The 17,464-nt window shown below is 44.5% G+C and overlaps 1 protein-coding gene across 8 annotated transcripts in view; it reads right to left on the reverse strand.

Moving 5' to 3' along the window:
* pard3ab (par-3 family cell polarity regulator alpha, b) overlaps positions 1–17,464 on the reverse strand; it is a 197,905-nt gene that overhangs the window by 55,859 nt on the left and 124,582 nt on the right. For 6 of the 8 annotated variants that reach the window (XR_004697901.2, XM_035171370.2, XM_035171369.2 and 3 more), the window contains 5 exons: positions 16,633–16,778; positions 15,443–15,487; positions 9,257–9,487; positions 7,579–7,840; positions 1,663–1,791 (listed from right to left, as the gene is read on the reverse strand). Coding sequence is in view for 7 of the 8 variants with exons in the window: in XM_035171370.2 (XP_035027261.1) it covers positions 1,663–1,791; positions 7,579–7,840; positions 9,257–9,487; positions 15,443–15,487; positions 16,633–16,778 (813 nt within the window). In the remaining variant the exon portion in view is untranslated. The remainder of the gene's footprint in view (positions 1–1,662; positions 1,792–7,578; positions 7,841–9,256; positions 9,488–15,442; positions 15,488–16,632; positions 16,779–17,464) is intronic. The other 2 variants (XM_035171368.2, XM_035171371.2) reach the window with 2 other exon arrangements.

Raw genomic sequence — 17,464 nt, forward strand, 5'->3', positions numbered from 1 at the left:
TGCCGACCTGCATTTAGCTCATTCTGGTTTCTCAGCCACTATTTTGCCTGATTTCCCCGAGCTCCCTCTTTGCCCTGAGCTCTGCACGACAAAACTGTTATACGCCAACAAACAACAGAACAAATAAACACAGAAAATAACTGACCCAGTTCCTGCAGACACCCTGTCCCCGGGATAAATCTTGGAAGATAAAGAAACTGGTTTAAAAATACTAGAGCAGTTTGGTGAAACTACTTATTTTGTGGGGAAGGCTTAAATTAACCTGAGAGCCGATAATACATTCATTGTCACAAGAAGGAAAATGTGGATTTTTTTAATACTGAAAGACTGAAAAGCTTCAAATCTCACTGACAATAATCTGATTCAAATTCCGGATATAACCACAATTAACCGACTGAATCCGCTGTGTCCGTTTTCCATGTTTGAAATAAGTGTTCCAGGTTTCCGAGGTCCGGCGTGGTTGAATCTCCATCGCAACAATAAACGACTTTAACATTTGAGGTCTGGAAAAACCGCGGAGAAGCCACGGACTTGATTAACATACAAAGCGACCGTTCTGAACTTTCAACGATATCCAGCGGAACAACCGAAATCGTCTGACGTGGCATTTGCGATAACCTTATGCCAATTAAAAATAAAGCCTCGGCTATTATCGTATTACTGGACTATCTGCTCTGCAGGCGTAAAGAAAGAATTACAAACCAAATTTTCATAACGGGCAACTGAGGGGAGTAATGACTCCTGCCCCTACACCGAGAGCAAGGGAATTAATTAGCTGGCAGGGCTGTAATGGCCTTGGCATTTACAAACCGCCGCCACAAAAAAAACTGGCGCGGTGCCCGCCTGACATTTAGTTTGGTTAAAAGAGCGAGACAGAGGTGCACCGAGGAGGAGACTCGGGGCTGTTTGGTTTTGGGCAACGAGCCGAAGACCGCAACAGACTCAGAGTTTACGTTCTTTCTCTCCCCCCCCCACCCACAAAATCCTGTTGGTGTCATGTACAAATGGCGAGAGTGTTAACAGTGATCAATTACTAAAGACCACATTGAAATGGAGCTGTTGCACGTAACGGTATGTTAAAACAGAATTGACCCCGTTGATATCGTCTATGAAAAGACACTTGAGGGAATTCAGGGACGAAGAGAAACGACTTCCCGGGGAAAAAAAACATCAGTTTGGAAACAGATTTCCAACAATGACTCCGTCTGTTTACCTTTGGCCACATGTTGCATATTAACTGACTTTAGAAAAACTAAGAATACATGAACGAACAGTAGATGAGTGAATCAAAGCACGGAGCAGCACTCAAGGCTTTAAAAGTCTGAAAAATGGATTTGTCGTCCACTAATTTTACAATTTCAACTTCAGTGCGTCGAGAGAAAGAGACTCAGAGGAGTGAGGGAAGGCAGAATTTCCTATTTGCACTTTCAGCACAAAGATCCAGGCTATTGAAACACATGGATTTTTTTAAAACTCAGAAACATTGCGAGTGATTCCCAAGAGCAAATCAAAAAAGTCTTTGATTATCCACTTTGATTCTCACGCCTCAGTGGAGCTGCGAGGTTGACATCGGATCCCAGAGGAAAACAAAGCCCAGCGACAGAAGGAACAGAAACATTTCAACATGACTCAGCAGAAGCAGAAGCACCACGGAGGTCTTACCTCTCCTGCTCCATCCTCATCTTCAGCGTGTCCTCCTCAGAAACCTGCGACTCCTCCGACCTCCACTTGCTGGAGCCTTTACGATCCAGCTTCTCCCCCGGACGCTCGTCTTTCCTGTGCTTCCCGAACCTGCATCACAAACACACACGAACGATTTTAAGACAATTAAATACTCTTTTAAAATTAAATCCAAGACATTTTAAGACCTTTGAAGGATCTGCAAAAAAAAAACACTGAACCGATTTCCACAAAACCCGGTGGGACTCGAGCCAAAAGAAAAACCTCATGCATATTTAGGGATCTGATATCTACAGTAAGAGTGTGTGGAATTAAATTCTCATTCTTCTGGACTAGATGAGCCAAAAGTCACAAAAGCATCTCTCGAAAAAACCTCGTAGATGATCTAAAACTAAGACATTCACATGTGATTGCATTTTTTATTCACCGGCAGGTAAACTGATAAAAATGCAAGACGTCTCTCTCTCTGTCCAAACTCGAACCCAAAGTTCACTGATCTCACCTCAAAACTTTCACCTGCGATCACAAAAGCTCCCGGGCAGGTGCGACTTCACACTCAATCGAGCCCCTAAATGAACCAATCTGAAAAGTACGTCTCACGAGTTCAAACCCCATTCAGTTCGTTTAAAGTCGGGGGGGGAGTGGTAAACGAAGGAGGTGTGGACGCGGCCCATCGCAGTAATTATATTCATAGGGAGGGAGTGACTCTGAGCGCAATAGGAGCCATTGCAGAGATATTTCAGCTTGATTGACTCAGTATAAAGCTGCAGCCTGTTGAAGAAATGACTTTGGCACCGCGCTCGCCTCCACAATGAGCCGCCATGATTATTCATGAGGAAATTGGTCTGCGGAGAATATCTATGACTTCTGAAGAGACAACGTACGTGCGCGCGCGTGTGTGTGTGTGTGTGTGTGTCTGTGCGTGTGTGTGTTAATACCACAGACAGAAGACAGGGAACCAGAGAGAATAAAGAGAATGAACACACGCAAGAGAAACTCAATGAATGAAACATTAAAACCACAAACTAAACTACGTTGAAGAAAAGAAAGAGGAGCGCAAGAGGTGTTCGTGTGTGCCTGTGTGTCTGTGTGTGTGTGTGTGTGTGTGTGTTTGAGATGATAGAAAGAAGCTGAAGGGAAGAGAAAGTCTCGGAATCAAAAGCAAACCAAAGAGGTAAAACACTGGGATTCGAGTGTGTTTACGAATTTAAGCGAATTGCCTCGATATGAATAAGAGAGAGAGAAGAACCTGTTGAGATGAGGTGTGTGTGTGTGTGTGTGTGTGTGTGTGTGTGTGTGTGTGTGTGTGTGTGTGTGTGAAACCATAGAGAAGAAAGAGACTTGAAAACAAGGGGAAATAAAGTAAATCAATGGCAGAAACACACAGAGGAAAATAGGAAAAGGAATAAAAGCCGATGAATGTGCAGAGAGAAACCAGTGGTGCGAGTGTGTAGGAGTGTGTGAAACAGCAAGAGACAAAAGAGAGACGACAACATCACTACGTGGGAAAAAGAGGTGAGAAGCAAAAAAAAAAACATGAATGAATGGAAGGGTGAGAGAAAAATACATATCGAAAAGTAAAACGAATCTTATGCAGCTTTTCAGACATGAACTGAAGTCCAGAGTCAGTTCCTCTGGACATTTTTCGGATCTTTTCCTGCAAGCCTCCGAGTTACATGTCCGGTAAATGAGTGAGTGCAGGTGAGAATACAGCAGGAAAATATCCGGAATACAAATATCCCAGGATGAAAAGGAGGAGCCTCACAGAAGACACAGAGGGAGACGTCAAACTGGAAAGACGACGAGATGCAAGAGCTTGTGGATGAGCTGTGAAGACAAACACTGAGCTTTCCCCAGCAGTATTTATACGTCACGTCCTGCCCTGAATTCCAGAGATCTCCCCCCACAGAGAACAGGTGTCGTCCACGAAACTCAGCAGTAAAGAGCAGTTTTACGACCTGTGTGAAGTCTGGACTGAACCTGCGAGTGACGACATATTCCAGACTCCCTGAGAGAAAGGATCCATTTTTTCCTCCACTGTGCAGCATCTTGGTGGCCAATGGACTGAAGCCCAAACGCAACAGAATCAAAGCCCTGCGGCAGAACATGTCTGGCATCACTTTGGCATCATTAGTAACACACACACACACACAGACACACAGACACACACACACGCACACACGCAGAGATGCCGCCCGGAGCTTTGACGTCTGGTCTTGTTTTTTTAACGCCATGTGCGGAGCTCACAAAAACATGTAACTAAGGCTTAAGCTGGCTTTTGTAAAAAATCATTAAACGTGACAGTGATTTGTTAAACGTGACACTGAAAGTTTCTCCCATGAAAAGATGTAATTGTTTTAGACGATGAAGTCTGAGACAGTTTCCTATCAGACATGTGAACATCTCATGACGAGTGAAGGAGGTCGTCTGATTGTAAAAGACAAACTGAGTGGAAACCAGGAGATAGAAAAGAGGAGAAGAAACTGCAGTGGGGGGTGTGTGTGTCTGTCGGGGGTTGGGGTGTGGGGGGCGGAGAGAGACCCAGAGACTAAGGTCCATTACCTGATTAATTTAACTGCGGCCGTCTGAAAGACTGACGGCTTTCTGTTAATGCTAAGAGCAGGAGCCATTTATCACGGCGGGAGATGGTTGACACTTTCTCTCTCCACACCACTAACTCTCATTAACAGCCCCTGAAAAAGACCCACAGCCTGACTCTCAATGTTACACACACAGACACACACACAGACACACACACCAAGATTTATGACTGAAAAGGAAAACTTTGAAGAGGAGTCTGACTATAAACCATGACACGGGGGCGTTTAATAATCGTATATTCCGGGCACGGTTGGGTCCGCCCCTTTTCTCTCTCGCGAGCCCCGGCGCCGTTGATAAAGCGGCTTTGACGTGTTTCTGTGGTTTGAAAAAAGACAACTTCAAAATGTCAAGGATTCAGCTCACTCACTTCCACAGGACCACCTGTGTGTCACTGGCAGCACATTTAACAGCGCGAGGAGGGAAAGCGAGTCGGCCGCTTGTTGCCGTGGGCGAGTTCGGGAGGCACGTTGCTCCCTGAAATATGGTCCCAGTGTGAGGGCCTTCGTGAAAATGTCAACGACGCCAGTGATGAATGCTGGTCCCACGTTCACCCAACATTTTAAATCACGCCACCGAGCATTAATAAAGTTATAACACGGAGAAAGTAACTGAGTGTATCTGTCACTTCTCATGCGAGTGAAACTCTTCCACCTTTCTAGGATCCTATAATTCGATAATGGGGCCACTCGCCACAGCTTCAGTTGCAGACGCAGCCTGATGGAGACGCACGGAGTCATATCAACACAACATAAATCTCACTTAGAGCTTATATCTGTGAGAAGAAAGGACTCTGCTTGTCGTTAAATGATTTTAAAAGGACACATCATGAGATTACTGTGTCGCTCAATGTCCGTGATGCTAAAACACACCCGACCGCAGACAGCGACAACTGCCTCGCAGTGTTTCTCCTCCTGTAGCACATCATGAAGCTTGTCACGGCGCGAGTCTTTTTCTGAGTTCAGGCTTGTTCACTTGTTCATGGCGACGGCGACAAACACGCATACACGCACAGGCACACACACACACACGCACAGGCACACACACACACACACTGAAACCACTGCAAAATTAGCGCAGGCCTCGATATTTCTGGGCAGCGACCATCTTCGCCGATGCCAAGCTAACAGACTGGGTGTTGCTTCTGAGTCCAAGTGATGATCAGAGAGAGAGAGAGAGAGAGAGAGAGAGAGAGAGAGGAGAGAGAGAGAGACAGAGAGGGGGTGAGGAGAGAGAGAGAGAGAGAGAGAGAGAGAGAGAGAGAGAGAGAGAGAGAGAGAGAGATGGCTGCAGAGTTGGCAGGTTGTTGAGTTGGCAGGGGTTGATGGTAATGAGGCTTTGATTGGGAGTGTGAGGCCTTCGAGACATGAGAGGGTCAGGCAGTGGAAGCTCTGTTGATCTCACACAGACACACACACACACACTCACTCACAATCACACATATACACATACATACACAGTTTTCCGACTTCTGCCGGCCTCCCACTCCTGATCCTCCCTACTACATGTAAACACAAATCAAACACAAGCTCCTTGACACTCCTGCAACAAAAACTTTCACTCACACACTCACACACACTCACACACACACACACACACTGGGAGCTCTTGTCATGCAGTAGAGCCACTCAGAGGAACTAACCGAGTTGTGCGACAGGGCTTTTAAAAACCGGTAAAGTTCATTCTGAACACCTCCATCTGTTTGGTTCGGGGCCATCACACACGTTTTCATGTGATTTCATCATCACGTGTCGACACCAACACGAGAGGAACATGTTAATATCTGGTAACTTGTATTTGTTGCTCAGCGCTCACTGTTGTGTTGTTGGTTAAACTCCAGCTTCCAGATATTAACGGTCAATACTACAATCCCGTTTTGTGCTTGTACAGGCGTCACTTTCCTGCTTTTTTAATTTAGTGGAATTTGTCTCAAGGACAAAAGGTGAAACAAAACTCTTTTCTTGGCTCTTTTACATTAACCTGCACTGCACGCACACACCTACACACCAACTAGCTGTCAATCATCCAGGATCCTCCCCCTGCAAAGTGCTTCATGGTCTATGTGACGCTCGAATGAACCATAATTTACCAACTGAACATCAGCTGCTTTGAAGAAGACCTGAAACTAGAGATTGAGACATAGACTCCTGAGGAAAATCTAGAATCTACGTCCATTTTGGAAGCATCACGTTGACCTTTATGTGAATTATTCCTTAAAGTTGAGCATGTGATCCAGACCAGACGCGCAGATGGGCCGAATACATCTCGCATCATTATTCCGGAGCACGCAGCCGTCTGTGCCAGTGAACACTGGGCGTCGATCACACGGGCAGTCGCACGGAGTTCTAATGGAGCGGATCTGATGTGGCCAATATTGAGCCAATCACGGCGCCATAACACTGATGTTATGGCACGGCACACCAATCATTATCGTCAGGGAGGTGGAGAGGGTGTGAGTGAGAGCGACGGGGGTAACGGCAGTGTGTGTTTGTTGGCGACCGTATTGTGGGTTTGTGTGAACACTCAGTGTGTGTGTGTGGATTTGATTTAAACATATTTCTGCATGTATTTGCAGTTTGTCCACTTCACTGACTCCTGCAAGGTCTGTGGGAGTAAAAGACGTATCTCTGTGTACGCGTGTGTTCCATACTAATTATTACTGTGTGCGATTTTTGTCCATGTGCATCCCGCTGATTACTCCACTATGTGTGTGTGTGTGTGTGTGTGTGTGTGTGTGTGTGTGTGTGTGTGTGTGTGTGTGTGTGTGTGTGTGTGTGTGTGTGTGTGTGTGTGTGTGTGTGTGTGTGGCCCTGATTTCCTTCCATCTCCTCTACAAGTAAACGAGTGGAGTGAGTCCTGATGACTTTAAACCTGAAGACCAAGCAGTAAATTTCAAGTGTTTTCATATATTTAAAAGACACGAGTATATGTCAAAGTACAGATACGTCTCAAGTTTAGGAAAGTTGTGTGCGAACGTTGTGTAATGGAGGAAAAGATAAAACAGCAGACGTGTGAAAAGAGAAAGACAACACAAGATAAGCTCTGAGTACACTGCAAACCCACACTGCGTCTCACACAGTTGCAAGTCGATTGTGTACTTAACTCTTTAACAATCAGGAAAAGTTTTGAACGCAAACATTTCATCTCCACGTTAAATAAATATCTTAAAAAATTTAAATCAAATTGAGTTATGTATTTTTAATGAGGGGCCCTTTTTGCCAGCAGCTCTGCAAACACGCTTTGTGAGAAGCTGATTGGGTGAAAGACACATTTTTCTGTCCACAGTTTTTAAAATCTTACCTGAACATTTCTCCGAGTCCCTTCAGCATGCCCTTCTTGGCTTTTCCCTTGTCTCCTTTGTCTCCTTTGTCTTTCTCCTTCCCTCCCTCCTGCTGCCTCTTCTTCTCCTTGCCTCCCCTCTCCTTGTCCTTCTTCTTCTCCTCTTTGGTGCGGTTGGTGCCGTTGACCAGCGGCTTCTCCGTGCCAGAGAGCGGCGTCAGGTCGGCCATGGTGGACACAGAGTCCCTACCCGAGCGTGAACTCTCCTCTGTGTCCTCCTCCACTGGAGACGGGGGAAACGAAACAACAGACGAACGAGTCATTTTTGCAGAACTAGGACACACAATGCACAAATCAATGAGCCTAAAATAGTGAAAATCTATACGTCTGGTAAATGTACACTCATGTCTCCAAAGTGTCAAAAGGAACCCAACACAATTTAACAGCGTTTGTCAAGTGACTGAAGAGCTCTGCTCCGTAACGAGGTATTTATCACTGGGGACCACGAGCACGCGATGAAAAACATGAATCGATGTTTGATGCCACGATGTGACAAGTAACTCAAATGAAACATGACGCTCAGTTGAAGACATCTAACAGTTTGGGCTTTAAAGTGGAGCTGTAGAAGCTAAATCTTGAAAATGATGGCGTAAAAGATTAAAAGGATTCCTGCACCTCAGAGTCTCATTTCACCGACTTTGAAAATATATCCCTGTTTGGTTTTTCTAATGTAAAAGAACTTGGGCTTAACATGAATGAATCAAGATGGACGACGTGGCTCCACTTCCTGTCACTATCCATTAACGAAGCCAAAACCTCCTGGATACAAACGCTGCCATCTTGTGCCGATGACGTCATTTGGAGACAGGGGGGGATGTGTCATCAATCAAATAGCATCAAATAACTAATTTAAACCAAACTTATCAGGAACATAAAGACTTGAACATCTTTGACGTGTCTTTAACTTTGTAGTCTGGTCCCGTCCACTAACATGGAGGAGGTTTATAACCAAAACACGGCAGATTGAGACGCTTTAGCTTCACTTTTAGAGAGCTGGCGATTATTTGATGCTATAAAAACGGGGATAACATTTATGATTGACACTTGTATCCAGGATATTTAGTCTTCATTTCTGGATGGTGGGAAGAAGTGGAGATGGGTCGTCCATCTTTATATATCTTTATTGTCTACGACCCTTATGTACGGTCGACGCTCTGGAGGAAGATGGGAACACTCGTGACTAATTTCCCTGCAGGAGGCCGTGAATCACAGGCTTCACTCTTGAACCGTCCCGTTCAAGGTGCCTCACACTGACGTGTAATGTATTTTCGGATCTCGTCAGGTAGACGGTTCCTTAGTCAGCAAAACGCCATGGCCACAAGCAGCCGGATATTAAGCATTAGTCAGAACGCTGTCACGCTCATGCACGAGCACAGAGAGGCACATCAGGGTTTTAATGGCCGACACGGTTGCCGTGACGATGCTTGTTAGAAATCATCACCGCGGTGTTAGTAAATCATAATGCAGACATCAGTGGAGTCATCAACGTGTAATTGTACCAATGTTTTCTGAGGGACACTGACCGCACTCCCCAGATATGACACCTGAGCCGTGTGGGGATCGAACCTGTGACTCTTTTCCCAGACTGATGAACAGTCTTGTTAAACACCAGGTAAAAGTGGAACACGGGATATCTTACGCGTCTCCATGCCCTCGTCGTCCTCCTCCGCCGGAGCCGGTCGGTCGTACGACTTGTCGATGGCGGCCCTGAAGCTCTCGTTGCAGCCACGCCCCCGGATGATACGGGGGCGTGGCCTGTGGAAGGGGAGGTCGCCGTTGAGCGTTACCTCGGCAACAGCTGTCTGCAGGCTCTCGAGAGAGCTGGACTTCTTGAGGCCGAGCGAGGGGCCCACATCCCTTGTGGAGGAGCCTGATGGGAGGATACAGAGGTTTGTGCTGCAGGAACATGAACAATTTCAACCAGAACTACGACGATGATGATGATGAAGATGACGGACGTGTTAATGAACTAATCAGCATTAATATTAAATACTGAAGTATCTAATAACTAACTCCAGTCTATTTCTATTCTACAGCAACATCATCTAACCTCTTCTATCATGAGCTTTAAACAGCTCAACAGAAAAACTAATCAAACTTTTGGGGCAGTTCCTCCTGGAGACGGATCAAAAATAATCACAGCAGAAGTTCATCAATAACGTTGTAGACAAAGGATTAACTATCGTAACCAATTATTTCCTTGTTTCTTGCTCTATAAATAAAGTTATTATTATTATTTATATTATTAAATTGTCATTGATTATCAGAGGGGGGTAAAAGAGAATTGGAATTACTGCTGTGATTAGTTTTAAGCCGTCGATTAAGTGAAGGGTAACTAGTCGTTATTTATTTCCTAATCCACTTTATTTCAATTATTACCAAAGCAAAATAATAAACTAAAATCCAGACGCTCTTCTGTTCCATTCTTTCCTCTTTTCTTTCCGTCTCCAAACAACCTCAAAGCACTTTTCTCGGTGACACATCTTTACAATGATGAATAACTGAATCTGTCCAGAATCAATAAGTTCACATTGACCTTGGTTGTGATTGAAGTTGTGTTAAAACAGTCTCAAGGATAAAGGATGATGTCGTCGTGTCACAGGATGATTTAAGACGACGAGAGACTTTTTTTCTTTTTTCTTTGCACAAAAAATGTGACACATATTTCTCGACAAGCCACTTCCTGTTGATTCCACACGACTAACAGTAAACGCCTCAGTGTGATTTCATGTTGAGTCACTTTGTTTACGTTCCAGCCGACCTCATCGTGACCCTGGAGACGAACGTCCTCTGCAAACAAACAAACCGTCAGGCAGCTTTCTCTCGCTTCCCGTTCGCCCAGAAATTAAAAACGACACAACACAGATTACGAGACACTGCTTCTCCTTGTTCGATGCTTATTCCACGATTCAACGAGACAGACACTCGGTCGAGCTCATTCCTCTGAGTCCCCCTTAAATTCAATCAAGTGGCAGATAATTGCACACTCGTGGATATCAGTCCCCTAAATACGCCTGGTTGTTTTCATCAAGATCCATGAATTATTCCCAGGGAAATGAAGTGAAAATGTCCAAAAAGCGCCTGATCCCATCATGTTAAAGAAAGAGATAAACAATTCCTGGATCTGCCCCTTTATCTGAATCTGTCCCTAAAATGAACGACTTCTTTCTTGGCTCAAGAAACTCATTCCAGGAGGATTTTGCATAATCTGATGGTCCCAACCAACCAACCCCCCCAAAATCAACCAACCAATGGACTGGGGCAAAAAGGTAATTAGGCCCATGGCTCTGCCCAATTAGACTAGAGCCATAAAGACAATGTGGCCAGTGAACATAGAAACATAGAAACCACCTCATCCGAAACAGAGAAGAATCATCTGCTCCACAAGAACCTGCCTCGTCTCAGAGGATAATAAGGAACTCTGACGTATTTAAACCCAGATACTTGTTTGTTTCACTGGGAAAGAAGCCGATCCATTGACAGTCTGTGTGTGTGAGCTCGCGGTGGCACAGAGAATATTCTCCAACAGTACGTGTGGAAAAAGTTTTTCTTTCGCCAAGCCGACAGAAAAAGAACAAAAATGGAAAAACATGCCCGGAGAACAAGTGGCTGCCTCCCATTCATTCTCATCAGCCTGTCCGCTCCCCTTAGCGTCTCGCCGAGAGTCGGGCTGATGGCTTTTCACGCCACACACCCACTTCATCTAAAGGCTTTGCCCGGCACCTTTCACTCCAGTCACACTCCAGTGGCAGTCAGCAAAAAAAAGAGGATAATTTACACTGTGCTGGAGATCTGACGAACGGTATTTCATGTTTTTTTTTAAAAATACATGTGTTTCAAATGACCTGGGGATGAAAACTTGTGCGGTTCAGTCGAGGTCTGCTCGAAGGAGAAGTGGAAGAAATCCTGCTTTTGAGATCAAATATGCTGAATTGCACGCGTAGGGAAATTTGACAACGAGCTAAATGGGCTCTTTCAAAACGGGCGAGTGAGTTGTGAATAATCTGCGTGGCCGTGTTTGGACAGAGTGGACGCTCCGCTCCGCCTGCAGATAAACATGATCCTACAAAGCTTCCACGGTAGTTTACAACAACAACAAATACAGAGGAGTCGTGCAGCAGCTGGAACACGGACGGGTCAGATTGGTGCCGACACCAGACGGAAACTGGCAACAGCCGAGTTATTGATTCAGTCTGAACAAAGGAAATCACATAGAATTAGACTTCACCGCCTTTTGTCATCTCGATGAAGAACAATAACCGAAGCTGATCCAGAATCGTGCATCTGGAAAGGTGAGGAAACGCAGGAGGCCGTAATATTACAGCATCTTCCAAAATCGTAACATCTTAGCATCATCTGCCCTGAATTAAATTACCACAGTGGCCCAGGTCGTGGGAATACAAGTGACCTTAATGGTAACGGACAGTTAAAATTCAAATGGCACCTGAATGTTTCGATTTCATTCCAGTTTCCCAAACTTTCCATCTATGCTTTTTCTAAAAATGTCTATTTTCTCAGTATTTTATGACGATTTCTAATTTGAAAATTGACAAAATCGCTACCTCAGCACACTACACGACAACCAACGCACAACAAAGCCAAAAGTTGGTAAAAAAAAACGGAGTCAAATACTTGCAGCAATAATCCCAAATATCTAATTTCACAAATATCAAATAACGAATTCTGTTCAATATTTCCTACTTCCCCCAAACACAAGTGTATCCGATGTGTGAACTTCACAGGAATCACTCTCACACAGAGATTTATAATGTCTCAGGCAACAGTCCAGTATTGTCGTCCATCACCGACGTGTCCGAGTCCAACATGTGGCAACGGCCTGTGTCAATAAAACTCTCGGCCAATCGCGGTTCGGGAGACGAGCGCTACCGTGTCCCGTCTCTCAGAGCTGTCTCTCGGTCTTCGGGTTTCCGAGGGATCGGCTGTGTTTCGGCTTCGGTAAATGGGCCGTGGATTATTTACACTTGGCGGAAGAGAACTAATTATTTTAACAAGTTGGTCGAGTGACGCCAGGGGCCCACGAGTGAAAATAAACCCCGGACACTTAAAAAACAACCAACAGGGGGAAATCTATTAGCCCGGAACATTAGGGACATTTACAGGGTGTTAAATTTCAACCTTCAGAAACACCTTCTTTACTCATAGAGTTCACATTTAATATCTAATAAACTCTCCCTCAGTATCTGCACCAAGGAAATCTGAAGATAGAGCGAGAAAACCGATGAAAAGGCAAATCACCGCAGTTCAGACGAGACAATGGAGCCTAATTAAACTTTCTTTGATTTGCAGTGCAGGCGGGGGGGGGGATTACCAGCAGAAACAAGAGCTCTCATATCACTGGCACATTTTCATTTCACCTAATGAGCCCATTGAAGGCCTTCAATGACGTTAATTGGGGACCTGCATGAATCGTACAAACACGAGGTTCCTCTAAGAGAGTGTGAGCGGAGGAGGTTTTGTCAAACAGGTAGAGACAGAGAAACTGACACTGAGCCGATCAGCAGCCGATTCTCCACCGGCGTCACAACAGTGAGTCAGAGAGGAACCAGTCGCTGGAAATGATTTAATAAAACACTTGATTAATCGGTTTCATCAAAATGATAAATATTTGTAGTTTCTGGCTTTGACAGTGTGAGGTTTTGCAGATTTTTTCCTTTTAGAGTTGTGTAACTTATGTTTTAGAGTTGTGTAACTTATATATTACATCATATAAACAGAATTATCAGTAGAACGAGCTGCTCTCCAGTAGCAGAGCAATACGACTTTAATGAAATTAGAAAATTTGGCAGGAAAAGTCTGAAAGCAGCTTGTGTCCTTAATGTTTAATTGGATCTTTCCCTAACCTTAACCAGGTTGTATTTATTGTCTAATTCAACCAAACTTTACTAACGCTCATACAGATTTAGTTTGTGATGGTCTGACACTGACAAACACTGTAGTTTTTCCTCAACAGTACAACTGATTCATCTGCTGCTTCCATTTGGCAGGAATCTCCCATAGTGGATCCTCCTGTGATGGTTTTCCACACATGTTAAAATGTTTCGACAAAAGTATTAAAATACTGATCCAAGTGCATATTTCAGATTTTCAACAACACAACTTTCAGTCCTCTTCTCTCTCTCTCTCCCTCTCTTTCTCTCCCTCTCTCTCTTTCTCTACACTTCATTATTGAGCAACAGTTCAAAGCTGCACCTTCAAGTTCCCATGAGCTGCCCAAAGAGACTTTCTATCTCAAACTCTGAACCTCTCGTCTCTTTCTTCATCTTCCTTCAACTGGATCCGTCCTTCAGTCCAAGTCGCTGATTCCAGAGGCAGAACCTCTGTTCAGTCGAGGCGACAGTGAAAACACACGGGGCTTGACAATGACGGATGGCTCGCTGTCAGCTCGCTGCCTAAACCAAGGACAGAGTGCTTTCTCGACTTTCCCTCTCCACACACACACACACGCACACACACACACTCCTGACACACACACACAAAACAATTAGTGCTACAGCCCCATCTGAGGCAAAAGGGAGAAAATCAAATCTGTAGTCACCCGACTGCTTTCACGGCCGTGTTCAGCAGCGACCTCAAACTGCGGCGAGAGCTGCAAGTCCTCGCTTCGCACTCTGACAAATTTGCCTTGTCAAGAGTGAGCAAAGCAGCGAACGCCACGCAGATGCACAAAGAGCAGAGCGGTGGATAAACCTCCTGAAACATAATCTGCAAGTTCTCCACTGAATTTATATTTCTAGATCAATACGTGCAATTTGGAGCCTGTCACTGTTGTTCCTGTACAATTTGTGTCACCAGTTATGAATCGATCGGCTCCACCCGGCCGCGGCTGCAGGCGGAGGTTCATTTGTAGTTCTTGGCACAAAACTCTTGCTTCAACCTCTGCAGTTAAAAATGCTTCCAAAGAGGGTTTTTTATTATGAGTTGAGATATAAATACATCACATTCTAACTCACTATGCAGAAAGTGCAAATATGGATGGAGAGTGAATCTGATGATGATGCGATGGAACTCGGTCGGAGGGGTGTAAGTTGGATTTGAGACAGCAAACTGTGACTGTAAAGAATAAACTTTAAAGTTTGTTTCTGGAATCGGTTTTAAACTAAGATTTAATTAAGCTTTTAAATAAGCATATTAACAAACATGTCAAGCTCCTCCACGTTTACAGCACCTGTCACCTCAGTGAATCCAAGGTAATGCACATTTCCACAGCACGAATTCACTCAGACACATACTCGACACTCAAGAAGAAACAATTCCCTCATTTATTCCAATTGGTGCAACGATCTTTTGGTTTCTGTTTAGCTTCCTGCACAGGTTTCAAATTAAAAGCCTTTCAGCAGCTCTTGAAGTTCAGTATTTCTGTTAGAGAAGCAGAGTTGAGTGTATTGCACATGGACTGTATATAAAGACGGAGCCATCTTGCTACAAACTTATCAGAACCACGAACACTTGAACCCACATCACGTCCAATAACATGGAGGAGGCAGAGTTTATGACCTATTTTGCAGTCTGATGCTTTGGCTTCAAGTCATGTCGTCCATCTTCATATACAGTCCATGGGGTCGCACTCTGTTGTAGTGTTGCTATGGAAATGTACATTATACTGAATTACTGTGGGACATTATCTGAATATTGGCTTTTATCTGTTAAACTGAGATTCTACTAAATGTGTTCAGAAAATGAAACATCGCAAAGCAGTCATTTAGAATTTGAACAAGTCGGATCTCCTGTTTGATTTGACTCATGAATCCTTTAACCACTTACACCCCCCCTCAGCGCCTGACATCAGAAATTCACCGGTCCTTACCTGCGTAGATGTCGGGACGAGGGGTGAGGTTAATCTCGTCGGCTACTGTTAAAGGAAGGGGGAGGGGGGGGAGGATAAAAGAAGGGGAGGGATACAAACATGTGGGGCTCAGTTAGTGCTCACGACATTCCGCATGCAACATCCAGGTAGCGCTGCAAACACATCACAAAACGGCTTCGTCTCAATTAGGATCGGACGCCATGCGGGACAGGGGGGGGCGGGGCGGGGGGGGGTTAAGAGAGGAGTTTGAGGATAGCAATCAAGACTTGTTGTGATATCAACACGGCACAGAGCGGCAATCGGGTCTGGAAGATTAGATATGATTATAGAGAGCGCGAGCAGAGAGACAGCCAAAGCAATCAGCGACTGTTCGAAGCCATTTCAAGGTGAATCATCACGCTGGAGGTTCTTGACTTTGGGCGAGAGAGTCTGTTTTCACACAAAGAGGCGTCGGAATACATTTGAATAGAAGGAGAAACAGGGGCGTGCAGGGGTTTTGTGCTCAAGGTTACATGAGAGCTGATTCTTTAAGGTTTCACAGACTTTAAAGTAGCTGAGGGGCACAAATGACTTCATAGAAACACGGTGTTAATAAACTCCTCATAAGCTAAAGCTTCTTAAAGCAGTTAACCCGACTGATTGTTCCCACGTGGAAAGAGGTGGAAGAAAATATTCATATTCTCATGTCTCCGTGTTGTTAGTTTGCAGGATTAAGGAGAAATGACTGCACAGATTATGAGGAAACTTGAATATTGCGGATGTCGGGTTCAGGGAAGAACCCATTAACTTTAGGGGGCGGATCCGAATAAATGGGCGGAACCAGGAATTTTGTTTCCCATTTTCTGCAGCGTTTCCGACAGAATTAATTCAATCTATGGGGCAAACTAAACACCAGCTAAAGAGTGAAAGACAAGAGAGAGAGAACTGCATCGGGTGCAGCTGAAACTGAGGTCCGACCGTCAACGTGGACGGTAAAAACTTTATGGACGATAGCACGAGTGGACACATAGCGCCGCACATAGCTAAGAAATACAGCAATGGAGCAAACAAACAAGTTAGAGATCTCTGATTATGAGTAATGTAGATGAATGAAGCAGATCTGGAGAGAGATTCAGAGCTTGAGGGATGTAAAATCATCAAGCTTTTTTAAAAACGCCTTTGATTTTGACAGAGTGGAGACAACGTTGTACCTAGATCCATGCTCTTGGACTTGCGTGTTTTGATGAGCTCCAGCTGCCCGGCGTCTCCGAACTGTTTGGTGCGTTTCTCCGACATGCTCTGGCGTCCGAAGCCTTCCCTCTGGAACGCTGGATTATCCTCATCTGGAATCACGGAGCTGGATGGAGGGCGTTAAAGACAAGGAGACTGAAGTGTCACAAAACTAACAGGAAGGACCGGTTTCCTGCATCTTCTGAATAAATATGAGAAAAGGAAAGTTAATACAGAGGCAGGGGGAAAGAGTGAAATGAGGATGAAAAGAAGAGAAAGAAGTTCAAGGATCTAACGTCTTTGATTCAAAGAAGGAGAAGAAGAGGATGAACAGGAGATGGAGAAAAATCTACAAAAGGATTCGGAGAGTTGAAAAGTGGAGGAAAGTGGGGAAAAGGGAGAATTGGGGCAATGAGAAGGAAGCAAGAAAAAACAAAGGGATGTGAGGAGACGGCATCGGGATGAAAGAAGGTAAAACTGAGGACAGGGAAGTTGAGGCTGAAAGAGAAGAAAGTAAACGAGAGTGTGAAGCAGAGAAAAGAGTAAAGTGAGATTTGTAAAGTGTAGAAAAAGAAAGTGTGGGGCAGACGAGAGCGAGCGACGAGGGAGCTCAACAAAAGAGGAACCAAATTATAGAGCAAGATAAAAAAAATAAAGATTAAAAATAACAATCGGGGGAAGGAACAAGAAGAAAGAATGAAAAGAGAGACGATAAATGGAGGAGGAGCCGTTGTTATCCTCAAGAACACACAGAAGAACAACATGTAAGATGTCATGTCTTCAAAAATAATTAAATGATTAAATGATGAATTC

This window comes from Hippoglossus stenolepis, chromosome 11, assembly GCF_022539355.2.
Source record: "Hippoglossus stenolepis isolate QCI-W04-F060 chromosome 11, HSTE1.2, whole genome shotgun sequence".
NCBI lineage: Eukaryota > Metazoa > Chordata > Actinopteri > Pleuronectiformes > Pleuronectidae > Hippoglossus > Hippoglossus stenolepis.